Raw genomic sequence first — 27,867 nt, forward strand, 5'->3', positions numbered from 1 at the left:
TGCGGATTTCAATATACTTACCTCTCTCTGCGCGAAGAACTTAAATCATGGCTTTGATATTTCAATTCCAAATTCTGCCTCCTCAGAGTACTTAAACAGACTATTTCCCAGCAACTGAAGGAACGTATGCAACCATGTCCGGACAAAAAGGCACCGCGTCCACGCGGCTGCTGTCAATGAAAGTGTGTCAAATTTTGCTCGAGCTTTCAGGCGAAACACTGATGGAAGAAGTTTATGCAACGTGCGGCAGCAACTGAAGCTAATACATCGACGCCTTCGACACCCAATGGTCCTCCAACCAAGCGAATTCGGCTCTCCAACTCCAATTCTGCTACTCCAATTTCAGAGCTGTCCGACCAGCAACGACTAGAAAAGACCCGTGCTGAAGAGGAGCTCCAGAGAAATGCTATCATCGAAAGGCTAGCTGCGGAGGCTGGCGAGACACGTTGGGTGTTGAACGTCAAAGAGCCTGCTGTAGAGACCAGACCATTTACCGTCGTTCAGACAGGATTTGCGGATCTAGACTCAGCCGAGAATGATGACCAAGGCAGTGAAGACAGCGAGGAAGGAGAAGAATCAACAGTTAGATTTGTAAAGGGAAGGATGGTCTTTGGTCAGGTAAGTTGAAGCGCAGGAACTGGTTGCTATTTATCACTTTTCCCCGCACCCTGCCTCCTATTTTTGTCCTTACATAACTGCACAGATCAAACAGGCAGAGCGAGAATCAGCAGAAAACAAGGGGCCCGAGTCGGAAACAGGCTCTTCGAACAGTGATAGCGATGAGTCGCAAGCTTCGGATCACGAACAAGACACGACATACCAAGCTCAACGCAAAGCAATCGCTGCCAGAAAGCTAGCCAAGATGAATCCCAAACAGCAGGAGAGAGAGCGCCTGGCGGCTTTGAGACGGAAAAGGGAGATTAATCTTAATATGCCCCATTCAGATAAGGAGGTCAACTTATCCAAACTTACATCTATTTCCGGTGGAGCCGTGACAAAACCAAGGAGCGGCTCGAGTTATAGGCCTCATCCATCTCGTAAACATTGATGGCGCAATATTCTGATCTGATTATTTATGTCTCAAGTTTAATGATTTCTATATACCTTACCCTTCAAATACTTATAAAAGGCGTCCGGATACCGTAGACCAGCAGGATGAGCCATTATATGGTCTGTGGTAGAGTGGAAGAACGCGAAGAGTAAACACATATCTATAATTGCAAAGAAAATCGGACTATAGACCCGTCGAAAAGGTAAGAAAATGGAGAGAAATGAAATGCGCCACTTTCATACTTCATTTCAATTCAAGCCTATGTTTGACAGCAGCGTCATATGATATACAACATTGAAGAGTTAGAAATGCTCACCTCCGTTTCTTGGAATTCACATTTCTTCCTGCTCCAACCTTGATCTTTCTGTTTCCACCTGACCGATCTCCTGTCAATATCCCAGGAAGATAGTCCTCATCCATGAAATTCTGCTGCTTCTGCCTCTTTTGCTCTGCAATAGCACGGACGTATTCCTTCTGGTCCTCAGCTAGAATCAAGTCGTTGCCCCAGCCGCCTTTCCCGCCCCCCTTCACTCGACCATTAGCAGCTCCCGCCACTGGCTTTGGAACACTGTAACGGTCACCGCGCTTGTTCCACTGCATATTTTTCTTCAAGTGCAGTTTGAATTGGCCATTTTGATCAATACTGCACGAAACTCGTGTCAGGGTAGGTTTTCCGCAACGGGGACAAAATTGTTTGGACATGTCCTTTACAACGTTGAAACAAGCTTGAAAATCGTCAGCTTTATGCTTTTTCTCTAGCTAGCATTTTCATACCATGGCAGCGTAGAACAAACGTCTTGACGTATTTCACACGACTCAATGAATGTGAAATGAGATTCAAGTTCATCTGAAGCGCGACATTTTGCATCGCGAAATCGGATGTTAGCAACGCCTTCTCAAGAAGTCAGTTGAGAGCAAATTATGGTGCATGTTACATTACGTCTTCTTACAACTTGAAGCACTTTAGGTTCGGGTGCTGCACTCGTATTTCCGCTGGTGTCCTCTTCTTGCTTCTTTTTCAGATTTGAAGGCGTAATCCAGCCTTCGGAATCAGAATCACTTGAGTCTTCTTGTGATGCCTCGGATAATTGAATATCTGCTACTAAGGTTGAAAGTTCTACTGTCTGCGAATCCGAAACAACTGTGCACCCTGGTGTAGCTTGTGTCTCCCCGTGGTTTTCCAATTGTTCTTGAAGATTGGATGCTACTCCCTCGCCACCACGTCCAGAAGTTGGTTGAGAGGAGATCGATACTGACTCAGCTTTTTGAGTTTCATCTTGTGTGAACGGAGGCTCAGTATCCTGCGTGGATGAATCCGGCTGAATCGACTCATTATTTGTTTCCTCAATCAAGCTCGTCGATACACTTGTAGTCGGCTTAGGCCCGCTAATTCTTTTCGCGCCAGGCGATTTTCGTAGTCTCCAATCTCCGCCGTTCCTTTCACATTCAAGATCGTAAGCTAAGGCAAGAAGGTGTATGTCAACTCGGCTGAGAACAGAAAGATCACCAGTCCTTCTAGCGAAGTCTGAAATTATTTTAACGCTGCTCTCTTTTGGACTTCGCAGCACCAAGAACGGTAAGAGAGCAGTTTGCAGTCGTGTTCTAGTCGCTTCATCCTTAATTTCTTGGATTACAGACGGTAATGTCACAATTTGCTCTGATTGAGCGAGCAGTGATGAGACACTAGGATCGCCTTTGATGATAGGCCCGGCATCGAGGACAATTGTATGAATAGGTTTTTCCAATACCATGGTGCGGGTGGCGATTTCGACGTGTATCTGTTTTTATGATTGGAAATTTTGTTCAAATATCTAAGTTGAGCAGAATGAATTTGTTCGTTGCTTAGTCATTCAACTTAAAGACTTTTGGAATCACGTGATAGACTTTTTCTGACGACAAGGCAACAGATCAAGGATCGTTTAGAGAGAAGGCAACGACTTTTCATCTTCCTTTGAGCCCACAACTCGGCCGATATAGGGAAGACCAGGGTATCACAGAGTTTGTTTTTTCGCTCCTCTACCGATCGGAGAATATGTCATTCTTGGACCAGGATCCGTAGTCACTGCTCGCGCTCTAAACCTGCTGTTGAGCAACTCCTCAAAATAGAATTGACGGCGCAAGTTCTGTAGCATGATCTGTTTTAGCAAGATCAATTGTCTATGGAACCTTAAAGGGAGATCCGCTAGACCATATTGGCTTTCTTCTGAATATCTGCACGAACACTTTTACCACTCAAGCACGATGCGTTGGCCAACCCCACCCGTCCACCCGAGAGCAATGCTCCAAAGTCAAAGCGATTAGATCAATACTCAGCCCGTCTTAGTCGATGATTCGTGCAACGTGTCATCAATTTATTAATTTCCTACGCGGGTCTTCTCTGAAAAGCGGATTCATAAATGGGGATATGCCAGCGATTCCAATTGGCTTACAAGTAGTCAACTCAACCTGCTCCGTTCTTTTTGCTACCGGCAGTCTTACGATCTTAGCATGATGCAGAATCGGTCAAACCAATTGTCTGGTCTCTATCTTAGAGAAATGTCTCATGCTCGGGGGCATTTCGTAGGTACAGATAGTTTGGCCATGCTGATGGTATTTTGGATTTTCTGGATTCGGTTCGAATCAAGTGCCATACGTTCCTTATTCTGGATTATAAAGCATACAACAGATGCCATTTTCATGCACCTAGCTTTTCTTTACTTAGCGCATGATTTCTATTCTCTGATCTGCACACTAGTCTAAGGAAACATTAACTGAGCAGCTCTCTGGCCACAAAAATTGCGAACGAAGTCTTTCGAGTTGCGCGAAAGGATCATACTGACGCGATCGCAAACAAACGTCGCCTGGAATTAATTTAAACTGTTTTCGCAAAATATCATACTCAAATTTGTTTCCAAGTTTCCGATCATCAAGACGAGACTATGAAGTCTGATCCGCGTTTCGCGAGGCTGATGATATTCGAATGCTTTAGATTGCCGGATTATTCGTCCAGGGTACCTGCAAGGTGGGTGTACCTTTGGCTAGTGGACAAGCCCATTTGCCAAACAATTCGTCCTTCTGCTGCAGTGGCTTATCGCATATGATTTTTGGCCATGGCGGTCTATGTAGGGGATTATGTGTCAGTTTATCTACATGGCCTTTTCGTATGTCAAGATCTCGGCTCGCTAATGAACACCAGCGGTTATTATGTGTTGGCGGAGAATATCCTCCGCCAAACACGGCCCTAGTGATCCACCATGACTCGGCTTTTCTCATGGCCGACGTCTCAAGGTATCCTTTACTTTCCGGTCAAAGTTTTTTCAGTCAAAATCCAGTCGCATGAAGTAATCCCCTGTGTTGGATATGAACCCGATTTTCGCTCCTCTGGAGAACTCCTGCACAAGGATTAGCTGCAACTAAAACATTATGTCTCTGCCCTTTCCTGATTTCCCCACGTCGCACCAATGATTTTGAACAGCCGTTGAAGTTGCATCACAATGCCACGAATTGCTTTTGGGTAGTTTACCAAATGGCCGCATTGGTCTCAAAAAGAGCGGCCAGAGTAAAGAATTATTTCAAAATGAATGCTAAAGTTGGGGAACTCATGAGACTGTCAAGGTTTATGCACGAACTATTGACAGTAAGGGACAGAGAAGGTATATTGCACGAGTCTCTCGTTACTAATCTGCTCTTGATTTTCCGGGACTGTCCATCCTTATTCATTTATAGGCCAGTTTTACGAAGGATTCGGGCCTGCTTTTGCAGATGCGAGTTCAAAAAGCGGCGACTTGCACTTCAAATGCTTGATCTCCCTCTTCTGCTTATTCTTTTTATTTATCGATTAGATGAGGCCTGTGACAATATGGTACACAGCATGTATAACGGACAACGCACTTCATCTATATATCCAAATTCCCAGCGTTTGGTACACTCACGGCGCCGGCCACGAGCCGTTCCGCTCTTTCAGCCCCACTCTGCCGAAGATTGTCCAAAAGGCTTCAAGAGCCACAGTCCTTGATGGAGGCCAACTTCTTTAAAAATGCTGTTGCTAAAGCTGCCTCCTTGCGTAGACTGTCACGCTAGTGTCTAAGAGCTCAGCAAACACGCCAATACACTTCTCGACATTGCTTCTCAGCTATCCTGTATTAATGTCCACTTAGCCACAGTTTGGCGCGATCACAAGTCCACCCCTGCTTTCTTCCAGTCTAGGAAGTTCCATTGAATCGTATATTTTGCCGATCTACCTCTTAATGAACATTTACCAGAGCCTTAGAAGGAAGAGAATGAGCTCTGAACTGCTCGCATCAGCTTGATGTCTGACATAAGCTACCGATATACATTCATTCTATTCCACAGCTCAGACACTCCTACGGAAGACTTAAAGTCTGGGAGACGTGTGGGGTAGCAGGGCAGGCAGATGGCAGCTTACTGAGCGCTAAACGCGATTATTCAAACAAGTGTTCATTTCGGGCATCTCCACAGCTTTACGCCTGCATCTGGCATACCAGAAATAGCGCTCTGCAGGAGCAGCATTCAGTTGACAGCAGAGTTGCGGTCTTCTCACCAGAGCCGCAACAAGAACGAAGTTCCGTCACACCATACATGTTTCTTCATCAAAAGCTGCAATGTGTTCGACAAGATACGACTTCCTTAACTATTGCGTGCCTGTTCTAGGAAGTCCTCCTTATTATCTACACTTTGTTTTATCACGTTGAGTTGCGCTTACGTTCATTAGATCATCGTATATCAACAGCAGTATGACTGAAATGAGAACCGTATGTCAACATATTTCTTTTGACATTATCTAATAACTCGATAGCCTCCTTTCATCTTCCAAGCAAATCGCATACGGCAAAACGAAAATCTGCGATCCATTCGAGACACTCATGGGCGATGGCAACCACCAAGAGCTTTACACGGCAGTCAGATTAGACTTGGGCAGAGCACAGATAGGTTTTTTTACTTCAACGGCGAAAGAACTGCAGAGATAGGCGAGCTTCCACAAAATGCGGAACTGTACAGGACAGTTTCAATGTATTACAGCCTCGGGCAATTTTACATGGTGCCTTATGACTGCACATTGTACACTGTTGGCAGTGGTCGCGCCAATGACGAAGAAGGAGACTCGTCAGAGGAAGAGGATGCAGAAGGCGAGGACGAAGGCGAGCTGGAGATCAATAGCATCGACTGGTCCTTGCTGCGCTTTCACTGGCTATCTCAAGGTTACTTGTCCGAAGCGTGGTTCAATGGATCGTACCCTCGTCTTAATACTCAACGACCTGATCAGCATTGGGTCAATAGGCTCTTACCATCCCCATACCGTGCTGAATTTAGTAGAAGGACGCAAGATCAATTATATGGTGGTCTCAATGGTGATCTAGCCATCTTGATTGCGCTGCTAGCTTTTTCAGCGTACGACGGAGCGGTTGCGGACGTTTTCGAATACTCTGTACGCGCCGTTCATGGCGAAAACGGCGGGTGGAAAATTCACAATAGACATGAAGAAGAAGGATGTATGTTTCTCATTATCGAACAACTTTTATTTAGGTTCTGATAGCAGGCAGGGGTCGACAAGCGCGGTTTTGTTGTAAAAGTCTGGAGTTTACCGCCATATTCAACAGAAGTCGAACTACATGGGCTTGAACGAGGGATCTACGGGAAGATATGGCCATAGTATCATTCTACATAGCATTTCTGCACATAGAAACTACGAAGAGCCATACAATTCACGTTTGTGGGCGAATAAGGTGTAGAAACAACTCAGATTTGCATTCTCATCACCGTCAGCCTCCTTTCCGGTAAGGTGAAGTTTCGATATGATATTCCACTCCAGTCAAAACGAAGTGCGCAGCATAAAGAATTACCAGGTTTTGCAAACGGTTATAAATTGTAGTGTGTTGTTGTCTAGTCAAAGTAGAGTTTGGCACTCGTTCATTGCTCCAGGAATAGGTAGGACGCTCCCCACAACTTAACATAGCTGCGGAAGCAGACGACTCTACCGCCTATCCGAGGTGTGCCAAAGTTGTCTCCGGGGTGTCCTGTGTGCATCTGTAGGTCACGGGGCGGTCCAAGCAACCTTTCCAAATCTGGGGCGCAACAGCAGATGCAACTTGATTCACCCTCGCGTGATCTTACGGGTATGCGTATAATCGTTTTCGTAAGTAGTTCAGATTTCAGGTAGCGTGAACGTCGGGCAATCGGACGGCAATGTCGCCTGATTGCGTTATGTATCGGACCCAGGGTAGCGATGGATATTGTAGCTGTTAGTTTCGTCAGTCTAAGAACCATAGCCGGATCTAGTTCAATGCGAGAGTAGGCTGAACAATGTCCCATCTTGCAGCTCAGGGTAGGGGAAACCCTTCCTGTTGAACGGACCACACCCCTCGTTGGCATTGCATAATGTTACCCATGAACTGGATAAGAAAGCTGCCGGTTCCAAGAAACTCGGAATGTTTCTGAAACCAAGTAAAATTCTTTGGAATGCAAACTAGATAGTCGACTTACCTTGGGCTCTATGATTTTCAAGTATCGTACTTGAATGCCACTAGTCGTGAAGTAGGGTATCTCAAACTTGACTTGGATCGGACGTTTGCCCTTGCCACCACCGACGCCACCCATACTACCTCCAAAACCACCCATCATACCTCCTCCTTTATCATCGTCGCCCCGAACAGAGGGTAATCCAAGCTCGGCTCGCATAAGAAACTCTTTACCACCACCGAACTGCTTGATCTTCCAGACAATTGACGCTGTTTCAGGAGCGTAATGGACTGTGCCAATATTCGTCCTAAAGCGGGGTGAATCGGCGTCCTCAGGTACAGGGATGATGATGGAGACATTGTTCGCCGTGCTCCGTCGTTTAAATTGAGCTTTTGCTTTCAGCATGTATTCCATCCTGGAATTCGAATGGCTTTCCACAACACATTCCACCCATATTAGTGGTTTGACCTGCGTGTTTAAACGGTAGCTCATGAGCTCGAACTCTCCATCTGGTGGGATGAAGCTGATAGTTCTGTCATTCTCAAATCTACTCAGCCGTACACACTGATGGAACTTGACATCTTCCATCTCCACGGCCTTGCCTCTTGTAGCTCGACCAGTCGTCTCAAACATGACTTTATCGTTCAAACCCAGTCTCAACTCAGGCATTCCAGATAGGTAGCATTTCATCTTGATAGCTCCCAATATTTCAGATCGTAGGACATTACCTGACGCGCTGACGAGCAGATTTAGAGACTCGATGACGTCCAAAAAGACCTCATTCTTTCGATATCGAATGCCTTCGCTTCGCCAACTAACAGCGTTCGTGACAGCAATGGGTGGGCGTGCTTGTACTTCCAACTTGTGCGATTCTTGAGTGATATACCTGATAGTTGTAAGCTTCGGGAGCAAAATAGTTACAAATGATATCCACGAACTCTTGCAATATCTTAGACTCGGTGGTTTGTGGATGCCCAAAGTCCATCATCTCGTCCAATAGCTCATAAATAACCACGAAATTGTCCCGTATACTCTCCTCTTCTAGTTCCTTGAAGTATTCGGTAAACACTTCGACTATCTTGTGCAAAAACAGTAGAATCTCGGCCGCGTTGGTATTCTTTTTGGTTATTGCTAATAGATAGAGGTTATTATGACGGATGTAGAGATACTATTAATCCTCTTAGCATTCCTGCATGAACGACGAGGATATGGCGTACGTTAATGCCTTCGTGTGAGAAGCACGGCGGAACTGCTGAGCTCTCTTCCTCAGCTTCGCTTAAGAGGATGGGAAACTTTTCTACAGCGGACATAGGAATATCGCCTCTGTAATTACGCGCTAAGAGCGTCTAAATAGTCATCAGCACAAATCAAAAAAGGTCGTACATCAACTCCGGACCTTGCCCTTGAGATCAAGGAAGAAGATTGCTGATGCCATGGTGTTGTTTGCGCATATGAGGTGGAAATGGTTGCGCTGAGGGAATAGAAAAGGAACGCCTACTCCAGCATATCAGGAGTAACAGCATAGACTTAAGCCAGATCACAGGATCGTGTTGATCAGATAACGTCAGTTACCTGTATTGCGCAACCAAATGCTCAATGGGGGCAGTTGCAACAGCCAACCGTACACGTGATCTGTTCCACCGAAGTTTTGCCGCCCAAGATTAAAACTTTGAAGAAGGTCAAAGCCCGCAAGTCATTCTTCACAACATATTCAACGCATCCATTAGACAGTTTAATTCAGCAGCCACGTCATTTGGCATTCTGTCATTTGGCACCGGTGTCTTTCATTGCTGTATTGCGATGTAGAGGTGCGAAGACGAACATGGTTCCATAAGAGCTGGCCACGTATTCCTTAATTACGTTTCCAGCGTCAGAGGGATCGTACACAGACAATTACTTATTTACAATGTACTTCTGTAGCACACTAAAGATAATCGAAAGACCAAATATGGACTACTCCGCCAGTGACATCAATGTTTGGTGTTCTCGACTACTCTAAGCCTCCTACTTTCCCAACCGGACATGAAAACTAGGCTGCACAGATAGAAGAGAGTGGAAATCACAAGCCTTGAAATGGTCTTTAATTTCCTCTATGGTATCTTCCAGATTGACGTATTGGAAACTACACCGCGGTCTTAGTCACATCCGCCTCTTTGTCACCTCCTATTTCAAGAGCCTTGCCAATTTTTCCGTCAAGACCACGACCGCGAGTTGGGTCATTTTGATCGTTCTCGATTGCCCGTACAGCATCGTCCACATCTGAATAGAATCAGTACGATTTGTCTTATGTGTATGAGGAGTCTAGAATCAACCTCGAGTGAAGCGCAGATATCGGACATACCTTTGTAGTCGCTTCTCTCCTCCCCGCTACTACCAACCCATGCCCACATCTTGTCTCTGACAAATTCCTGGAAGTCCCATTCGTGATCATCAAGGTCACTTTTTGGGCCAATCCAAACGTACGTCTCCGCCTCAACCGTGACCCCCAACTGATCTTCACTTGGCTCGACCTTCAGGTCGCCTTCGTAGTTTATTTCCCGCACAAGGACTTTTCTTCTTTCATACTCATCGCCTTCAAAAATGTCCAATCGCCACAGATCACCATCCGTTAAACCTGATACTAAGGTTCCACGAACTGTGCTTCCCTCACAAGGCAGTATTGCTGGGTAGTCTACGTTCAACACGCGATGCCGTCGAAAATTTTGTAGTAGAGCTGGCCGTATATTGAGCTTTCCATGCTTCGTTGTGTTCAACGGAACGTTTGGCCCGAAGCATACACGCGATAACACCTTTGGCGCCATCAAGGTTCCGTAGAAGAACGCTGTGTGCGGTCCGAAAGGTGTTTCCATACCCATTTTGGGTCGGTCCGAAGTATTCTGGGTTTGATAGGCGTACAGAAGATTGGCATCCATATCTGCTCTTTACTTGAAAGTTCAGAGTATTTAAACCTTTTGCCAGCTCTGGGATGTAGTTGCCGAATTCGGACCGGAAGCCTTTGATGCAGGTTGCGAAGTACAATAGCGATTTACGCCAGGGTTGTGGATTTTTGAAGAGGAAATGGTCTTTCTTTTATTATTGGGAACTGAGATGTGTTTGAAATAACCTCAAGTCGAATGGCTTCCAAGATTAGGGAGTGACGTTATACTGAACAAGGCACAGAGCCAACGATCTCCCACCCTGTGGAGAGCTGTGCGTCAAGAAATGTTTTTTTTCTAAATTCAGGACAAATACATCAGTAATCACGTCTAGTTTCACATGAGGCCACGAGATCAGCGGCCTTTGAATGCTTCTGATAGCTGCTTTCAATAGATATCCAGCCAATCATAGGCCAACAAGCCCGACATAACCTGTGGCTGGTGTGAGAGGAGGCTAGTGCTGAATCGCGGTAACCACAGCACACTTTCTACACATTCCAACAAGCAATGCGATAACTGATGCGAATGTTGCCATAATTGACAGAATCCTCGGACGCACAGAAGAGAACCTTCACGATGGCATCACAATCTTTGTGGAACCCTGACAACATACGAGATGTCGCCGAATCAGTTGGCATCAATAACATATCCGCAGAATGCGTGGACAGCTTGGCAAGAGATGTAGATTTTCGGGTCTCACAAGTGATTGAGGAGGCAATTAAGTTCATGCGACATTCAAAGCGCACGATTCTTCACACAGATGATATATCACAGGCTTTGAAGGTGCTGGATGTCGAGCCGCTCTTTGGGTACGAGTCGACAAGACCTCTAAGGTTTGGCGAAGCCTCCCTAGGTCCCGGCCAGCCTCTATACTATGTTGAAGACGAGGAGGTGGATTTTGAAAAGCTCATCAATGCCCCGCTTCCGAAGGTTCCACGTGAGATTTCGTTTACGGCGCACTGGCTTGCAGTAGAGGGTGTTCAGCCATCAATCCCACAAAACCCTACGTCCGCCGATTTAAGACATCAAGACTTATTGCCTAAAGGGCCTGGTGCAAGCGCAAGTCTGGCAGCTCTGAGCGGACAGGACAGTGTCACGGTTAAGCCTTTGGTCAAGCATATCCTCTCGAGCGAAATTCAGCTCTACTTCGAGCGCATTACACATGCTATCCTAGACGAGTCCAACAACGAGCTTCGAGGTGCAGCATTCAACTCATTACGAACAGATCCTGGTTTGCATCAACTCATACCGTACTTTATCCATTTCGTGAATGAGAAGGTTACCCACAAGCTCAAGGATCTGTTTACCCTTACGCAAATGCTCAATCTCCTGGAACAGTTATTATACAACCCATCGCTCTATATAGAGCCTTACATTTCTTCATTTGTTCCACCCGTCCTCACTTGTCTCGTGGGGAAACACCTCGGCCAACCGTCGGATACAACGCAAGCTGTTTTTAATCTGCGTGATCATGCCGCAGCACTGATCCTAGCTATTGCTAAAAAGCATGGCAAATCCTCACAGACACTCAAGCCGCGTCTTGCGCGTAAGTTCAAAATGTTTCCCATACGAATCATCTCGTTTCAGTAATGAATCACTGGCTCAACGCTAATATGCACCAGGAACACTTCTCAAAACATTCCTCGAGCCCAAAAAGCCATTTGGAGCTCATTATGGTGCTATAAAGGGCCTGCAGGGTCTGGTTGGCGCTGAGGGAGTGAGAGTGTTACTACTTCCTAACCTTGCAGCGTACGATACCTTACTTAAAGAGGGCCTTGCGGATGAAAACCGGAAAGCGGAAGCAGAAATGGTGCTGAAAGCTCTCCTAGAGAGTCTTATGCTACTCACGAATGATGTAGTTAAGGTTCAGAATGGTGAAAACTCTGAAAACACGCTGGAACGTTTGAAGGAGCGAGTCGGTGAGGTTATAGGCACCAAGGTTGCCGAGGCTCAGAATGCTCGCCTCACCAAAGCAATACTACAAGCAGATATCAGCATATAGCGCCCGAGAGGGAGTTTAAACAAATCGTTTTCATTGGGAATTTGCTTAATTTCTGGAATCGGCAAGGGCGTTAGGATGCAAATTACTGCATAGTGGCATGATACCATGGGATTGGCTTCACAAGCCAGGGTTAGCAATATCCGACCTAACAAAATATCTGAAGGAACCTTTGAACTACGATATAACTTGATTATTCATTACTTTTGAATAGGACATAGGATGGAAAGAAGATCATGTCTTCCGCCAAATACCGCTTACACGGGCAAGAACCTTATTGTGCCCTATTTTATCTGTGCACCAATTGCCCATCAGTCCGACAAACTGCCATCTTGTGCCATCATTTGGCGGATATTGCATTTCGCTATGCATGGCGGCCGGCTTGTCCGATATCCCTTCCCATTGCTTCCAACTTAGCATGCCTCCAACATCATCATGAAAGACCATGCCGGCTATGCGTCCTGTTCCAGGAACCCAAAACACCTCGATTTTCTCGATGTTCTTATCCTTGCTGGCGAAGTTGTTTGCATCGAGCTTCTTGAATGCCTCTGCTTCTTTCACCTCCGGTATTGTCGCATGCGCAGAACTATTAAACATTTCTTTAATTGAATTCTTTATGTTGTGATGTTCTTCTCCTTGACGTTCTCGCGTTTGTTCCATGTGTGCGATTGGATTTCGAAGTGTCATATGTCGAAAGAGGCGTGGGTCGTGATCTTGATAATCGCCCTCCCATTGTGTACAGCCGTCATCTGCCGGTTTGTCCTTGTCAGTTTCAAAACGAAATCCGAACCCCCCAATACATCCCTGCGCGTCACTGTACCATTGCTCAAGAACCCTGAAACGAGCACTATGAGCATAAGCGTGAATGGAAAGGCTAATGATTGGGTTATCCCATCCGTTGCTCTCGTTTCTTTCAAGAGACACGAAATGCTTATAGTTCCACTTGGGATTCAGATCATCCCCTAGAAGATTGGCCCACAGATCGTTGTCATCAAATTGCTTCAGTTTTAATATTACTGGATCACGCGATCGGTGTGCCGTTGCCGCGTCATTGCGAACGAATGTCGGCAGCCGTGCCTTCAGCACCTCTGGGTACATGTAAATAGGCCGTTTCATCCTTGTCTTCTTCGATTCCCCTAATCCATATGTTAGTCACTCAACTTGCAATGAAAAAGACTCTTACTGTTATATTCAGCATATGCAAGATCTGGATGGTACACCAGACTATATGCTTCTTCAGTGATAAGTGTCATGGCTTCTCGACAGAGCAACCGTGCTTCATTCAGTTCGACTGGATCAAGAGATATTGGATCACGCCTTTTATTAAGAGCGTCTAAATCCCATTCTTCCTTGATTGAAGGATCTTTCAATGGAAAGGTACCAAATCTACTTATAGAGCCTACATGAGGTGTTGGAGGAACTGGGGTTGAAGGCCCGGATGATTTCGGTGTGGTATCTCTCGGTTTAGAAACGGTTCTTGCGCTTGCAGGAAGATTCTTATCTGTTGATCCGTTCTCATTCATTTCAGTAATCACCCCTAGATTGGTAGGCTTTGTGGCCATTGCTTGTCGATTGGACTCTGGACGCACGTTTTCGTTGTTTTTGACATTGCAAATATCATCGTCAACTGGCTTTCCAATGTCTTTGTAAATATCTGCAATAGTTCGTGGTCGCCACTTCTTTGTATCTGACATTATGAAGGAGATCCTTTTCCAGAGTTTCTTATACTGCATGTAAGCATTGAAAAGGTCGTTTGTGTATAATTGACATGGAGCATAGTTCAGAATTAGACTCTTGTCTATCCAAAGGTCTCGGGCATCCTTTAGGTTTTGAATCTCTTGCGCTACATTCGGGTCCGCCAGATCTTTTTCAGTTTTGCTGGCCATGTAGTTCTTCAGATCTTTGTCATATTCAGCAAATCGTTTATATTGCCACTCGACGAAGCTTGGGACTGAGGTGTATGGTCGTAGGATCGCTGATATCTTTGTCGAAGATCGAGCAACCATCGAAGGATATGCATTTGCTGCAGCCATAACAGTCTTCAGGTCCCAAGGAACACCTGGAGGCTTCAATTCGCCACCACCCGTCCAGTTAACAGAGATAGTCATTTCAATGCCCCGTAAAAGCTCGCTATGGTTTTTGCTAAATCCTTGACCACCACCGACCTCAAGGCCAGGAACCGGAGGCACAGCTAACTGCATGTCGATCGCTTCTTTGACGCCATTCGCTTTGCTCTTGTCATGACAATCGATGGAGATGATGGCGTTGAACTCGCCTCCCGTCTGAAACCCAGCAATAAAGCAGTCTCCATAGACTTCGGTGAATTTGTCAGGTGTAATATGTTCCAGTCCTGAGAATATTATCTCATCTATCTCTGCCACATCATTATTGTTCACGCGAACACTAATTAAGTAGTTCAGCTGAGAGTCCAGGACTTTATCTTCGTTTACAAATGATGCGCTGCCATTGCCGTGAATTGTTCCATATTTGATGGACATCGAGGCCGAAATGTTAAGAGCATCCATAATGTCAGACATATTGCTAATCGATCTCGTCGAGAACGTGACACTCTGGTTCGAATTGATTGGCTCACCCGGCGGAAGTACAAAACGTGGTGTTTCTTCTTTATTCGCTTCCTGGCTACGCAGTGCTTCTTCACGGATACTGACTGTGGAGCCATTTACACTCTTCTTAGCTTCCTCCCTGGAAACAGAATCATTATGTTCACCAGATTGCCCTTCTGGAGGCCCTGAGGCTGGGACTATCTCAAATGCGTTTTGATTGGTTGAAGAAATCGCACCAAATGTCTGTGGTTGACGCCTTGAAAATGGATCTGGAGAAGCCTGATTCGAAGTGACAATCTTCATAGCACCATCGAGGCGAAGCTCTTGTGTATACGAGTTAAATCCTTGTCCTAAGCGCATAGCGCTGTGGAATGGAGCCGTCAGTGCCATAATCGATGGGCAGCAAGCGTGCAAGAAAATTGAGATTTAGTGAAGGGGAACATCCAAAGACGACAACGTGACAGGAGAAGAAAGAGTTCCTCAAAACATTACTTGACAACAGCGCAACCACAAGCAGATATACTCGATTACCCTGTCAGATTCCATTTAAAAGCTGGACGCCCAGTAAAAGGCGCTCAGCTTACTTTCCGTATTCGGCCAGAGCTGAGGGCTAGCTCATGCACAAGGCTGCAAGAGACAGCTCTCACCTGCGGGTGGGACTAGGGACTGCTTCAAACATGAAATAGTGATGAAACACAAATTTTACAATTCCCGAGTCTGAGCATTCTTTCTGTCACGATTAAGTTTAATGAGAAAAGCAGCAAGCGAAATGGAGGACCTTTCAGGGACAAGTACGAGATGTAACCTGAGTGTAGGCAGGCTGGACCTGGAGGACAAAGAATATAGCTGTATAGACAGCATCGAGAAACAGCTCTTCGGCACATATTTGTCTAGTATATGTTGTAAGGACCTTTAGACCGAGATTCAATAGAAACCGTATTCTTCGTTGTGGGGGCTACTTCCGGGGAATACAAAATTCTCACATGCCTAAGGTGACAAGGCTAAACTACCCGACCAATGTCTCTTTGCTTTTGAAAGCCATTGAATGCACGCCGTGCTGTATATGAAGTCTAAGAAACACAATATTTACTTAGACAGAAGCTTTCTGCTCTAATCTCTCCAACCTTCTCCTTTTCTTTCTCAGCTTCTCCGCTTCGATCTCCCTTTGACGATTACCGTACTGCATTTTGTCAAACAACTTCCTCTTCTTATTAGACAGCATCATTCTTTGCCGGCTGATCTCCTCCTCTTTCTCTTTTCGCCTCTTCTCCGCCTTCCTCCTGGCATCTGACATCGCCTTTGGCGCTTTCGCTGGCAGTGGCTTGCCCATAGCTTCAGCTTCAAGCTCTAATTGCTCTTGTAAGCGTTCGGCCTCGCCGTCGGACTCCTCGTCGCCTTCAATGTCAGACATCCCGCCCCATTCTTCGTCTTGCTCTACATCCTCTGAACTATCTTCGTCGTCCGATGATGCAAGTTTGATGTCCATACCACCGTCTATCTCGACATCACTACCCTCCGAATCACTCTCGGCATTCATGTCGCTGTTGGCTTCATTGTCGGCACTGTCGTCGCCTTCATCATCTACCTCTGCGTCTCCTTCATCCTCTTTCTTTTCAGCATCCTTGATCACTTGGGCATCCTCTTCTGCAAACTCTTCCTCGTGGAGCTCTGCCTCTCCTTCTTGTTCCTGATCTGCCAATGAAGCTGTGGGATCATATTGCCCAGCTTTTGGTTTGACCCATGGACTTAAATGGGGTGGCAGTACAGCGCCTGGTGCATAGAGATCTGGTCGTAGCAGTTTTCCCTGATTAATGCAATCCCAAACCCACTGGGGCTGGACGTAAATCCGGCCTGGCACCCGCAAATTTGAAGAACGTATGTGTGACTTTCCCTTTCCATCGCCACTAGTGGAGGCATCCATTGGCAGACTAGGTCGATCAATGATCTGATGGGTAATACTTGGATCCATTTCATCCGTGGTCCAAGCTCCATCACCAAGAACTGCATCCCATCCTACCCGCTTGCAGCCGAAGGCTTTTAGCAAGAATTCTAATGGTGCCCGTGGTGTTTCACGGCCAAGGAAGAATGTAAAGTCTGCAAATAAAGATGCAGCATCTGATGCGCTCATTTGCGGTTGTGGCAGGACATCTGCGTCTGGCGCAGTGGTTGACTCAAACTTGTCAATGGAATCATTGACCTGTTCTTCTTCTTCCTGTGGTCTGTCCAGTACGTCCTCGGTCTCTGTTGGAGCAGTGGTAATCAACTTGTCTGCCTCGGCTTGGGCGTCCACTGCCGTCACATTCGCAGACTCGAGTCCATCTGTACCATTTGTTGTTGTACCAGTAGAGATCTGCTTCCCTTCCAATGTGAAAGCACCTAGCTCAGCCCCTTGGTCATCTCGCGTTGCGTCAAACTTAGGAGGATATACTAGACCGATCGACGTGTAGAGTCTATAATTAACAAAGCCTAACAGGGTCGTATAGAATTCAACAAAAGTGCCCATGATCCTGAAGTCTATGTCGCCCGCCATGCGCTGGACAAACTTGTATGGCACCAGCCACAGAATATCCTGTCCTTGTATGGTCGCTTGATAGTATATTCCCTTAATGGACAGAAAAGATTTTCTCAACGAGTGCGAAACGATGAGGTAGTGTTCAAACTCAAGGCATAATCGCTGGCATAATGCGATGGTCTTCGGTGGAATTGTAGAAGTTGAAGGAAGGTTCGCAAACAAGAAGAGCATAGATAGAGCGTCGTCGAGATCTCGAAGCGCATCAACAAAGGTTGGATATCGCTCTTTCACGATGTGATCCAACCGCATGCGCGGTACGGACTTTTCAAGTCGTGCAGCATCTCCAGTTTCACCACGACCAAGAGCTCTTCCAATTTTCTTGGCGATCGCTTTGTGTTCGCGAAATTTGTTTAAAAGAGGCTCGTGGAGAAGGTACTGGATATCCTTGGTGTAGTAAAAGGTGGTCGACGGGGTGGCGCCTTTCGCCGCCTTCTTCTTGTCTCGTGGTTCCCGAGGGTAAATACCTAACAACATTAGTCCACGATAAGCAAGCAAGGATTTTTTAAGTACCTTTGAATATACATAGCCGTCGAAAGTCTGGCAAAGAAACCTGAAGCTTCCTAACCGCCTGTGTCCTCGTTATGAAATTTCTGGCATTGCCAGACGCCCCTGAGACATTTTAGCATGCATAATAGCATAAAATCGGTAGTTGCTATACTTTTATCTCCCTTTCTAGGCTTCTTCGGCATATTGAGGTATTCTCTCTAAGATTGCTGGTCTTTCGCAGGATTGATTCTTCGAGCATAACTTTTTTTTCGACACCATCCGCCTCGATCAAGGGTCCAGAAGGTCCGTGCTCAAAAGTTCGAAAAAAGTTCAGCGATCGCACGAGATGAAATTATACTCAATCGCAGAATTGGAAACAATGATAGACTCAAGTTAAATGCGAGATTATATTCTCGCGTATCTTGAACACTCTTCACTCAAATCATGGATATCCACCGCGCCAGATTTATACCATACCCATCTTCGGCAATCAACGCTCTCGCCTTTTCCGCTATCAACGACGGTGAGCTCGCGAAAGGCGGCTTGAAGAACCTTCGATTGGCAGTCGGCCGTGCCAATGGTGACATTGAAATATGGAACCCGTTGAGGGGTGCATGGGTGCAGGAAACAGTTTTTCATGGAGGCAAAGGGAGGACGATTGAAGGCCTTTTGTGGATACAGGAACCAAATGAATTTGACACGGAGGGCAGAATTACTTCCACAGGCCAGTTACGACTGTTTAGCATTGGCTACTCAAGTGCTGTTACCGAGTGGGACTTGGGCACCGGACTGCCGCTTCGACACTCTACCGGCAATCTGAACGAGATTTGGTGCTTTGCGGCGCAACCACGACTACATGTAACCGAATCTAGAAAAGCTGCGAACGAAGGAAAGCCACGAGGCCAAGATATTGTAGTTGGCTGCTCCGATGGCTCTATCGCCCTCTTGTCCACCGCCGATAACGACCTGCACTTCCAAAAGTATATTTCAAGACCGCACGGGAAAGACGTTCGCCCTCTGAGCATATCCTTTCGAGATCGTTACACGATCGCGGTGGGCTTTAACAATAGCACATTTCGGATCTATGATATCAGAAATTCAAAGGTCATACGTACTGTCTCGTTAGGAGCTGGTTCAAAAGGCGGTCCTAAAGACCTTCACGTCTGGGCCATACGATGGTTGCCAAGCGGAGAGATTGCTTGCGCTGATTCCGCCGGTGACTTGCGTTTCTTCGACTCGAAGCTATTTACTCAATACCAGCGCATCAACGCCCATCGTGGTGATATTTTCAGCATTGCGATTAGTCATGACGGCTCCTCATTATTTACTGCCGGTGCCGACCGAAGAACGTCCATTTTTCGGAGAGGACGGTCGGGACGACAGTGGAACAAGCAGACCCACAAGTTCTACCATGATCATGACGTTAAAGCTTTGGCTGTATATGACGGGAACAAAACGCAGCAGATGAGTTTTCTAGCGTCTGGCGGTAGGTGTCATCGCATATTCCGTCTAATTCGAACTAACAATATCCAGGCCTTGACACCAACTTAGCAATTGTTCCCATTCAGCATTATGGCGAAGAATACCATAGAGGTATTTCAGGCTTGCCTCAGCTACCGCCAGTCACTAGTTCAGAGGCTACACGCCTCGTCGCATGTTGGCACGGACAAGAGGTTGACATCTGGAAAATACAAAGTCAGGATGGGGACACAGGTAATGGAGGTGCTCCTCGTCGATTAGTTCACATGACTATTAAAGGCGAAGAAGCCATCGCAAATGCCTCTCTATCAAAAGATGGCGAACTCATTGCCATATCCACGGCAGCGGTGACCCAGCTATTCAGGATATCTCGGATCGAGGATGGACCCAAGGAGAAATTACAAATTGTGAAACTTACCACTGAAGCTCCGCTGGATGCAGGTCGGATCGTGCAAATTTCGGGCGACCAGAAATGGCTGAGCATAGTCACTCACAACAACGACGTGCTTGTATTTCGATTGAGTCGACAGGAGAACGGCGTGCAGCTTTCAAAGCAGCCGTTCAGGTTGGAGCGCATCAAGCGTGGCTCTGACACATCATCTTTGGGATCTTATCGCAGAAGGATATCTCGGTTACAATTTTCCCCCGACAGCAAGGTCCTCGTTGTGGCTGACCTGGCTGGCTTTATTGATTGCTGGCAGCTTGAGGGTATTGAGGATACCTCGGCACCGGATGTTGAAATGATTGATGTTGGCGATGACACGTCCGACAACTCTTCAAGCGATGAGGACGACGACAATGATCAGACTGAAATGAAGTCCTTTGGCCAGCATTGGACTCGAATGGTGGCCTCCAAGGCGTTACCACAGCTGGACTCCGCCGCTCTTTTCCTAACATTCCGACCTGGAAGGCGCACCAAGAAAGCCGAAGCAAACGGAACGCCACGGAAGGAAATTAATGGCATCAAAACGAAACATGCTCCTAAACAAGCTGTCGTGGAGCGTGATGACGACGCGCTAGTGGAGCAGACGAATGACAAATACGAGCTCTTCGTCCTGACTGCCAAACACCAACTATACGAATTTGATCTGGCAACGGGGCAGTTGACGAGTTGGTCGCGCCAAAACACGACCGATTGTCTTCCCGACACGTTCCAAAAGATCAAAGACAGGGCGATGGGGTGTTATTGGCACACAACACTACAGGCTCAGCGTCTATACGTATATGGAAGCAACTGGCTCTTCATGCTGGACGTTATGCAAGACTTTGTTCCGGAGACCAAAGACGAAGAACCAGAATCGGAAAATGGTGGCCTTATTGCTAGGCCGCAAAAGAGGAATCGACAAGGCAAAAGCGGCGCCGGCGACAAGATCCGCGACGAGGACTACGTGGGGTTCAAGCCCGGCGTGGAAAGCATCCAAGACGGGGAGCCAGTCAAAAAGAAAAGGAAACCGGCCGATCAGACACAGCCGCTCAACGGACAGCAGACGGACAGAGAAGACGACGAGGATGTGGACGCAGACGAGGAGCCGGCGAGTAAGAACCTGCGCGGCAAGCGAAGTCGAGGCCAGGAAGCGGACGGCGAGGGCGAGCTGGGGGACGGCCCGCGCAAGACGTGGCATTCTTTTGCCTACCGACCTATCCTTGCTGTGATCCCGCTGCAGGAGACAGCCTCGTACATAGAAACGGTCGTGGTGGAGAGACCAATGTGGGAGCTCGATCTGCCGCCCAGGCTGTTGGGCCCGCACGACAAGGCCAGATAGCGACGGAGTAGACGTCGGGAAGAATGGGATCATCAAAAGACCGCAGTCGTTGCATTGTAAAAAGCTTGTTTCATATCGCGCCGAATGACTTGTGCACAACGAACCTATGACTAATCGTGACCGGGCTAAAACACTCGGCTTTTCTTTTCTTTATCTTTCTCTTTTCTTTGTCATGTTTGTTTGATGCGGCGGTATACTTTGCGCACTCCATTCCATAGACGGAGGAAAACTTTGAAACAATGAATTTCGTGCTCTCGTATCCGCGCTGGCTATGCTTCGCACGGTAGACATTACACAGTTACAGCAGCCTTGTTACACAACACAATATCGTCTCCTTGTGCTGACCATCAGGCGGAGCCGTATAGATTAACGAAGAAACCGAGCGGCCACCGCTGAACCGCTTTCACGGCCCAAAGTGAATCTATTCTCTGAATACACCCATTGCTCTGATTTGCCACCCACAATCCGACTAGCACTTGACTTTCCGGCTCGCGACAAAACGCAGCCGCCCCAATTCACCTAGGCTAGTTTATCGGCCCGGTGGACGACTCCTTCCAGAACCCGCAGACCTGTTTTGCAGTCAGCATACGCGCTAGGAAATTTCTGAAGAGAGATCACGGAAGGAAGCAAGAATGGGGATGATGGTCGCGCGATAGGTTTGTTGTGGAAGGTTTCAACTTACAGGCTAATCCTCCGGGCAACACGTTGGATATCTTGATCGTTCTCAGCTTCTTTAGATGCCCGATCGAGGGCACTCTGCCTTTCACGATCCATGCTGCGTCTGCGTTCCTCCTGACTAGGCGGCAAACGCTCGTTTTGTAGGTCGACCTTTCGGGCATCTTCAAAGCTGTGGATGGCCTGCTTGATGCCCTCTGCGCCAAGCATGAGCGTTCCTGCAGGTAAACGACCACCAGTGGCCGTCTTGAGCTCGGTTACACGTTCCGACTCCTCGCGGAGCACCTGGAATACACGGGCCAGGCGGCCGATAGCCAGGATCTTGTTCTTGATGGCACGGCGCTTGAACTCGACCGACTCTGGATCCATTGCGCTCTTCAACTCGGGCGACGACGGACCTGACATAAGCGGCGTCTCATCCTCGAGCTCTTCCTTGGAGCACGTATTCAGGATAGCAATCAACATATCGGTGATCTTTTCACCAACGAAGGGCAGCGACCAAGTGAAAACGTCCATGAAATTGGGCAGCCAATACGGGTGCGGCGTGCAGTTGAACTGGCGGATGTTCATCACGTTGTTCTCGTACTTGAGCACAGCGGCCTTGTTGTTGTACACGTCGAGGTAATTGGGCGCGCTGAAAATGGTCATGACGCTGGGGAAGCCCGTTGTGCGGGTCTTGCGGTACATGCGGTAGCCGGCATCCTGGGCCTCGTGTGCGCGAATAATGGAGAGAAGGTTGTTCTTCTCTAGGAAGCTGCAGGCAGCCGGATACGAAAAGAAGTACGAGCAGCCTCGCACGTGGTTATGAAGAAAGTACTCCTGCGTCTTCTCCTGACCGAACTCCTCGAGCGGATCGGCCCACAGAATGTCGCACATCAGGCCATGCGTTGGCGGTTCCCGGAAACGGTCAATGGCTTTGATGTCTTCGAGAGTGTGGAGCTCAGGGCTAAGGCCGCCGTGTATGCACAGGAATTGCTTGTTCATGACGGCGGCGAGGGGGAGGGCGCAGAACGACTCCATGCACGCCTCATAGATCTCCTCGCTGTACTTGTGCTTGCACTCAAGCTTGAAGGTGAAGTAATCGGTTAAGTGCCTGCATTCGTGATTGCCACGCAGCAGCCAGAAGGAGTTCGGATACCAGATCTTAAGCGCCCAGATGTAGAGAACGCACTGCGAGCCATTGTTAGCGTGGTCTTAGAGGCACGTCAAGGCAGCCATCGCACCTCGATGCTGAAGTATCCACGATCAACGTAGTCACCAAGAAACAGGTAACGCGTCTCAGCGGGGTCACCTCCAACCTCAAACAGCTTCATGAGATCGTAGTACTGGCCGTGGACGTCGCCGCACACCGTGATGGGCGCATCCATCTCGAGTAGATTTGGCTCCCTGCGCAGAATCTCCGTGCCCTTCTTGATAATCCACAAGGCTTGTTCGTGAGTGAGCCTGCCCTCGCGGTAAAAGTGCGTTTTCAGAAACTGCAGGTTGGGCTTGCTGCGATCGTGCGGCGACCAGAACTGCTCGTCGGTAGGCGGGTGGAAGGCCGGTGCTTGCACATCTACGTCGAGTTAGCACAATAGTTTGCAACGAGGGCGGCTACTGAACATGTCCGGCATACCTTTGCATACTCGTTCCAGTGTGCTGACCTGAGTGCCGTCTTCCATGGTGTGCAAGGTGAAGTCGACCTCTGGAGGCGGCTTCTTCTCCCGCACGGCACGAATGGCATTGTCGAAGTTGTGCTGCTCTGCCGACACAGAGCTGGGTTTCTTGTCTTCCTCCATGGGCTATCACAGCAGTCAGCAGACTTTGACCGGTTGGAGACCAAATAAGAAAATTGCAGAGAGGCAAGGCAGTCAGCTAGGTGCGCAGAGCGGCGCGACGCAGGGAGGAGAATGCGGGGAGGAAATTGTCAATCGAGGTGACAGCGTACCTCAGCTCGCTGCGACATGACAAAGTCGCTGTCTTGCTGGGATTGGAGGCGTTTGCACCGGCGTGGTTCAGGATGCCCCCTGACGGCGGCTTAAAAAGTCGGCGTGGCGGCGACAAAGCTTGGTGCAGGCGGTCGGACCGTAGTGGGAAGGGGCTCGCTAGGCGTGAGCACAACAGAGGAAAGAAATTCGCAGAACGGCAGAAGAAGAGAACGAGGGAGATGGAGACGGGGTGTAGGTAGACAGGAGGCAAGTAGGTAGGCCAAGGCAAATGCTTGGTGGAAGCAGGCCAAGTCTGATGGCTTTCTGGGTTGGCGGCGTTCAGCAGAGGGACGGACGTTGTGATTTCGTCACGGACGGAGACGAAGCAGAGGAAGAAGAAGAAGAGGAAGAGAACGCAACAGCAGCAGCAGCAACAGCAGCAGCAGAAGGATGCGTAGCTTGCAGCAGCGAGGTGGGCTAAATTAAGCTGCCGTATGCTCCACTGAAAACTAAGCAGGGAAGACCAGCGCTTTCAAAGGGGACAAAACTGCTGCCTTTTTCTTTCGCTTTTCGAGTTATTGCCGCCTCTGCTGAAGCTGGGAAGGCTGCAGCGGAGAGCTGGCAGGCTTGACGACGATGGTGATGATGATGAGAACGACAAAGATGGCGACGACAACGATATCGACGACCACGGCCATCTTCTTAACGGGCACGAAGAGCAGTACGGCAACCGTTTCGTGCCCACCTAACCGAGCACATGCCCGCGACTTAGGCTGGTCAATCGTAACAAAAAGACCTCAGACCTGAGGATATGAAAGCACGTGAGATTGATGCTCGACTCGGAGATCGTTGTTCCTCTGCTCGCTCGCTTGATGACGTTCACACGGTGAGACGTTGATCCCAATCGACGCCGCCGACGCCGCCACCGCCTTCGTCGTCATCGTTCTCGTCATCGCCACCGTCGTCACCGCCATGGCCGAGCAAGATCTGCGACTTATGTTTCCTGATGCCCGAACTTATCCACTGCCTTTGGCTCCATGATTGCCCTCGCATGGCACACGGCTTCGACGCCAAGCTCAGTGGAAACCAGAGCAGAGCTTTTCTTCCGTTTGCTGGCCATCCATCCGCCCACTTGGTCGTGGCCATGACCCAAAGTCCGTCTCCGTACTTCTCCATCTTCTCCGACCTCGCCCCTCCCGCTTCTCTTGCTCTCTGCGCTCCTCCTCTCGTCCCCTTTCCGTTGTGCCGCTCCAGGCCGCCTTGCAGCTCGCCAGCACGCTTTGCATTCCGTCGTTGCTGGTCCGGCAAATGCCACACGAGGCGACGGCTCGTGGTCCACGCCGTGCTTCGTTCTTCCAGCGCTTTCTTCGCCCGGCGATGTCAAAGCAGCAGACTCCGCCTCTGCCTCGACTCGCAGGCCGCACGCAGCAGTTTGGCCACCCCGCAATCCGGCCACGACTCAGGGTCCGCGCGCCCCTTTCGAGCCGGAAGGAGCATCCCTGTCGAAATTTTGTGCTGCAGCCCAGCGACGCAATTTTTGGTTGAGCGCTCAACACTGCGACCATATCAACTTATCTCTACCCGGCCCTTCCGCCCTCTGCTCGGCCATTCGCAAATCTGCTTTTTTCTTTCGCCTGGCTGACCTTGAGCCCCTTTATTGAGCCACAACCTTGCTCCCTGACGCTCGCAACATGGCCACCAACGGCGCGCAAGAGTCCTCCGTCTCGTACGAGGAGCTCATCCAGCTCGAATACGAATTCAACGATGCCGAAGATGAACTAGGTACGTCCCAGAACAAGCCCGAACCCTCTCCGTTTGTCCGCGCTCTTCTCAGTCGTACAATGCAATCGCTGAAAAGCCATCCGCAGTGCGCAGACAGTACGAGCTCGAGCGTCCATTGTACGCGAGGCGCGCAGAACTGGTCGCCAAAATCCCCAACTTCTGGGCCCTTGTCCTCGAGCAAGCACCTCCAGATGTTGATCAGTATATCCAGCCCTCGGACTCGCAAGTCTTTGCCGAGTGTCTGACCGGCATCTCCGTCGAGCGATTCGACATTCAGAACACGCCCCGCAGCTTCTCAATCACCTTCACATTTGCGCCCAACGAGTGGTTTGAGGATGCGACCCTGGAGAAGAAGTTCTACTTCAGGCGCGCGGCTGACAATTGGACCGGCCTAGTCTCAGAGCCGGTTAAGATCAATTGGAAGCAAGGCAAAGACTTGTCGCTCGGTCTAACCGACGCCGCGATCAAGCTGTGGGAGGCCCGTACTGAGAACAGCAACGTCGCCAATGGCGCTGGGAAGGCCGCCCACATCAAACAAAGGAAGGAGGTGATTGACCTGATCAACAAGTCGTCAGACTCAGCCTCGCGCTTCTTCACCTTGTTCGGCTTCGTCTCGGAGAGACGTTACGTCTCAGCCGAAGAGTCGGATGCAGCGAACAAAGCCGAGAAAGAGCGGAGAGCTAAAGCAAAGGCTGGTGAGGAGGTCGAGGACGTGGAGGAAGAAGAGGTTGACTTTGAGGAAATCGAGGCCGAGGTGTGTCCGCACGGTGCCGACCTTGCCACCATGATAGCAGAGGACATCTGGCCGAACGCCATCAAGTATTTCAGTGAGTGCAATCCAAACATCCGCTCGACTTGTTTGGAATTTTTTTTTTTCGTCCACTGACAAAGGCACCAGCTCAAGCGCAGGAGATGGACGACGAGGAGCTCTCCGAAATTGACTTCGAGGAGGCAAGCGACGACGACGAAAGCGGCGACGAGATCGACATCCGCGCGCTGGTCAAGGGCAAAAGCAGCAAGCGGAAAGAGAAGGACAGCGACCTCGAATCGCCTCCGGCTTCGAAGAGAAAGCAGTGATTCTTACGTCCGCTTTGCCTTTGAACTCAATATCCCATATCTAAGCTTTGAAAAAACAACACGACAGCGTATAGAGATTTTGTCCTCATTTTTTTTGTGTGTTTTCCTTGTAATCTACATTTGGAAAAAGGCCCCCTTTACGATGATGGTTACATTTCGCAGCAATGATCCAAATCATTCAAAGTACTAATCTGAGCTTGAGTGCTTCAACTGTTTCCCCATTTCCGACTGTCCAGAAGTGCTGAACGCCTCAGAATGCTCTCTCTCTCTCTCTCTCTCTAGGATGCACTGATCATGGCCTTTTCCCATGCTAGCTATTCCTGCCGTGTTCCAGATTCTTACAAGCTGGCTCATTTGGTGTCGTTCAGCTGCCAGTTGCAAAGGTTCGTCTACCTTAAGGTGAAACTGCTGCTTCTTGTCCAATACGCAGATAAAATTGCACGGCGACAAATCGAAAGATCGAATGAGCTGGCTGTCCAGACATTACGACTGTTTCCGCAGTTGGAAGCTTGTTCAGTTCCACCCGATGATTCCTTCAGCAACCTGCCTCTGCAGACCCACGTCCTCAAAAATGGAGATTCTCCTGCCAACGATGCCGTCGCCTCCGACGCTCAGATTCAACACCTGATCAAGGTCCCATCGGTAGAGCGACTCTGCTGGTACTGCCTGCTGAGGTGGAATCCTGAACCTGTGCAGCAGACCGGCCTGTCCAACGGGCATTGACAGGTCGCCTTTTTGGCTGTGAGCCGATCAGCACTCAATACGACGTTTCACGACGGGAACTTAGACTACGCACTGGATGACGACGTAGTAAGGAACGGCCGTCAGAGCTGCGTGCGGCGTTCGGCTTTTGAAACTTGCTGTGGTGCCTCGAGACAGCGTCGAGCTCGGGTGGAAGTATATCTCACCCTCAAACACGTTCGCGGGAGGCGCCTGACGTTGCGAAATTGGAGTCGACAGAACCGCTATGGTTCCGCCTCCGCTCGTTCTGGAGGAGCTGCCGGGGCACATGGTCCGATTCTGCGTTGCGGGATCGTCTGCAGCAAGAGTTCAGAGCAGACAGACTTGGGAGATGTGTCGGACGTTGAGTTTCCACGGCGATGAACTGGCTAATCGAGCTTCAGATGATTGAATATGGGTA

The 27,867-nt window shown here is 48.6% G+C and overlaps 13 protein-coding genes across 15 annotated transcripts; 5 read left to right on the plus strand and 8 right to left on the minus strand.

Moving 5' to 3' along the window:
* The first annotated feature begins 31 nt into the window (after positions 1 to 31).
* On the plus strand, positions 32 to 1,400 carry PV09_02142 (uncharacterized protein). The gene is made up of 3 exons (XM_016355143.1): positions 32 to 182; positions 232 to 618; positions 704 to 1,400. The coding sequence occupies exons 1-3, from the start codon at positions 135 to 137 to the stop codon at positions 1,046 to 1,048; spliced, it is 780 nt and encodes a 259-aa protein (XP_016217159.1). The 5' UTR covers positions 32 to 134; the 3' UTR covers positions 1,049 to 1,400.
* Positions 1,120 to 2,938, minus strand: PV09_02143 (uncharacterized protein). Its single transcript, XM_016355144.1, has 3 exons — positions 2,002 to 2,938; positions 1,826 to 1,943; positions 1,120 to 1,776 (listed from the first exon to the last, which is right to left on the minus strand). The coding sequence occupies exons 1-3, from the start codon at positions 2,800 to 2,802 to the stop codon at positions 1,364 to 1,366; spliced, it is 1,332 nt and encodes a 443-aa protein (XP_016217160.1). The 5' UTR covers positions 2,803 to 2,938; the 3' UTR covers positions 1,120 to 1,363.
* Positions 2,939 to 5,504: 2,566 nt separating this feature from the next.
* PV09_02144 lies at positions 5,505 to 6,781 on the plus strand. Of its 3 annotated transcripts, XM_016355145.1 has the most exons (3): positions 5,505 to 5,802; positions 5,847 to 6,540; positions 6,592 to 6,781. In XM_016355145.1, the coding sequence occupies exons 1-3, from the start codon at positions 5,785 to 5,787 to the stop codon at positions 6,699 to 6,701; spliced, it is 822 nt and encodes a 273-aa protein (XP_016217161.1). In that variant the 5' UTR covers positions 5,505 to 5,784; the 3' UTR covers positions 6,702 to 6,781. The 3 variants fall into 3 exon arrangements, with proteins under 3 accessions (XP_016217161.1, XP_016217163.1, XP_016217162.1); XM_016355147.1 differs by having other exon boundaries at positions 5,505 to 6,540; XM_016355146.1 differs by having other exon boundaries at positions 5,847 to 6,781.
* Positions 6,574 to 9,077, minus strand: PV09_02145 (uncharacterized protein). The gene is made up of 5 exons (XM_016355148.1): positions 8,904 to 9,077; positions 8,725 to 8,853; positions 8,446 to 8,675; positions 7,532 to 8,393; positions 6,574 to 7,287 (listed from the first exon to the last, which is right to left on the minus strand). Exons 1-5 carry the CDS (start codon positions 8,940 to 8,942, stop codon positions 7,201 to 7,203), a joined length of 1,347 nt encoding a protein of 448 aa, XP_016217164.1. The 5' UTR covers positions 8,943 to 9,077; the 3' UTR covers positions 6,574 to 7,200.
* Positions 9,078 to 9,422: 345 nt separating this feature from the next.
* Positions 9,423 to 10,761, minus strand: PV09_02146 (uncharacterized protein). Its single transcript, XM_016355149.1, has 2 exons — positions 9,849 to 10,761; positions 9,423 to 9,766 (listed from the first exon to the last, which is right to left on the minus strand). Exons 1-2 carry the CDS (start codon positions 10,417 to 10,419, stop codon positions 9,630 to 9,632), a joined length of 708 nt encoding a protein of 235 aa, XP_016217165.1. The 5' UTR covers positions 10,420 to 10,761; the 3' UTR covers positions 9,423 to 9,629.
* Positions 10,762 to 10,869: 108 nt separating this feature from the next.
* On the plus strand, positions 10,870 to 12,698 carry PV09_02147 (uncharacterized protein). Its single transcript, XM_016355150.1, has 2 exons — positions 10,870 to 11,968; positions 12,045 to 12,698. The coding sequence occupies exons 1-2, from the start codon at positions 10,999 to 11,001 to the stop codon at positions 12,422 to 12,424; spliced, it is 1,350 nt and encodes a 449-aa protein (XP_016217166.1). The 5' UTR covers positions 10,870 to 10,998; the 3' UTR covers positions 12,425 to 12,698.
* On the minus strand, positions 12,656 to 15,392 carry PV09_02148 (uncharacterized protein; the record flags this gene model as incomplete). The annotated part of the gene is made up of 2 exons (XM_016355151.1): positions 13,605 to 15,392; positions 12,656 to 13,557 (listed from the first exon to the last, which is right to left on the minus strand). Exons 1-2 carry the CDS (start codon positions 15,373 to 15,375, stop codon positions 12,656 to 12,658), a joined length of 2,673 nt encoding a protein of 890 aa, XP_016217167.1. The 5' UTR covers positions 15,376 to 15,392.
* Positions 15,393 to 15,854: 462 nt separating this feature from the next.
* On the minus strand, positions 15,855 to 18,273 carry PV09_02149 (uncharacterized protein). The gene is made up of 3 exons (XM_016355152.1): positions 18,216 to 18,273; positions 18,068 to 18,166; positions 15,855 to 18,021 (listed from the first exon to the last, which is right to left on the minus strand). Exons 1-3 carry the CDS (start codon positions 18,244 to 18,246, stop codon positions 16,076 to 16,078), a joined length of 2,076 nt encoding a protein of 691 aa, XP_016217168.1. The 5' UTR covers positions 18,247 to 18,273; the 3' UTR covers positions 15,855 to 16,075.
* Positions 18,274 to 18,407: 134 nt separating this feature from the next.
* PV09_02150 (uncharacterized protein) lies at positions 18,408 to 21,390 on the plus strand. Its single transcript, XM_016355153.1, has 2 exons — positions 18,408 to 19,529; positions 19,577 to 21,390. The coding sequence occupies exons 1-2, from the start codon at positions 18,488 to 18,490 to the stop codon at positions 21,283 to 21,285; spliced, it is 2,751 nt and encodes a 916-aa protein (XP_016217169.1). The 5' UTR covers positions 18,408 to 18,487; the 3' UTR covers positions 21,286 to 21,390.
* On the minus strand, positions 21,334 to 24,330 carry PV09_02151 (serine/threonine-protein phosphatase 2B catalytic subunit). Its single transcript, XM_016355154.1, has 5 exons — positions 23,888 to 24,330; positions 23,576 to 23,741; positions 23,184 to 23,515; positions 21,968 to 23,130; positions 21,334 to 21,854 (listed from the first exon to the last, which is right to left on the minus strand). The coding sequence occupies exons 1-5, from the start codon at positions 23,903 to 23,905 to the stop codon at positions 21,815 to 21,817; spliced, it is 1,719 nt and encodes a 572-aa protein (XP_016217170.1). The 5' UTR covers positions 23,906 to 24,330; the 3' UTR covers positions 21,334 to 21,814.
* A 313-nt stretch (positions 24,331 to 24,643) lies between these two features.
* On the minus strand, positions 24,644 to 25,243 carry PV09_02152 (uncharacterized protein). Its single transcript, XM_016355155.1, has one exon. It carries the CDS (start codon positions 25,041 to 25,043, stop codon positions 24,747 to 24,749), a length of 297 nt encoding a protein of 98 aa, XP_016217171.1. The 5' UTR covers positions 25,044 to 25,243; the 3' UTR covers positions 24,644 to 24,746.
* On the plus strand, positions 24,906 to 27,589 carry PV09_02153 (uncharacterized protein). The gene is made up of 3 exons (XM_016355156.1): positions 24,906 to 25,649; positions 25,736 to 26,476; positions 26,548 to 27,589. The coding sequence occupies exons 1-3, from the start codon at positions 25,559 to 25,561 to the stop codon at positions 26,724 to 26,726; spliced, it is 1,011 nt and encodes a 336-aa protein (XP_016217172.1). The 5' UTR covers positions 24,906 to 25,558; the 3' UTR covers positions 26,727 to 27,589.
* On the minus strand, positions 27,240 to 27,737 carry PV09_02154 (uncharacterized protein; the record flags this gene model as incomplete). The annotated part of the gene is made up of 2 exons (XM_016355157.1): positions 27,240 to 27,465; positions 27,523 to 27,737. The coding sequence occupies 2 exons, from the start codon at positions 27,735 to 27,737 to the stop codon at positions 27,240 to 27,242; spliced, it is 441 nt and encodes a 146-aa protein (XP_016217173.1).
* Positions 27,738 to 27,867: the final 130 nt, after the last annotated feature.

The sequence above is a fragment of the Verruconis gallopava genome (genome assembly GCF_000836295.1).
Source record: "Verruconis gallopava strain CBS 43764 unplaced genomic scaffold supercont1.5, whole genome shotgun sequence".
Classification (NCBI taxonomy): domain Eukaryota; kingdom Fungi; phylum Ascomycota; class Dothideomycetes; order Venturiales; family Sympoventuriaceae; genus Verruconis; species Verruconis gallopava.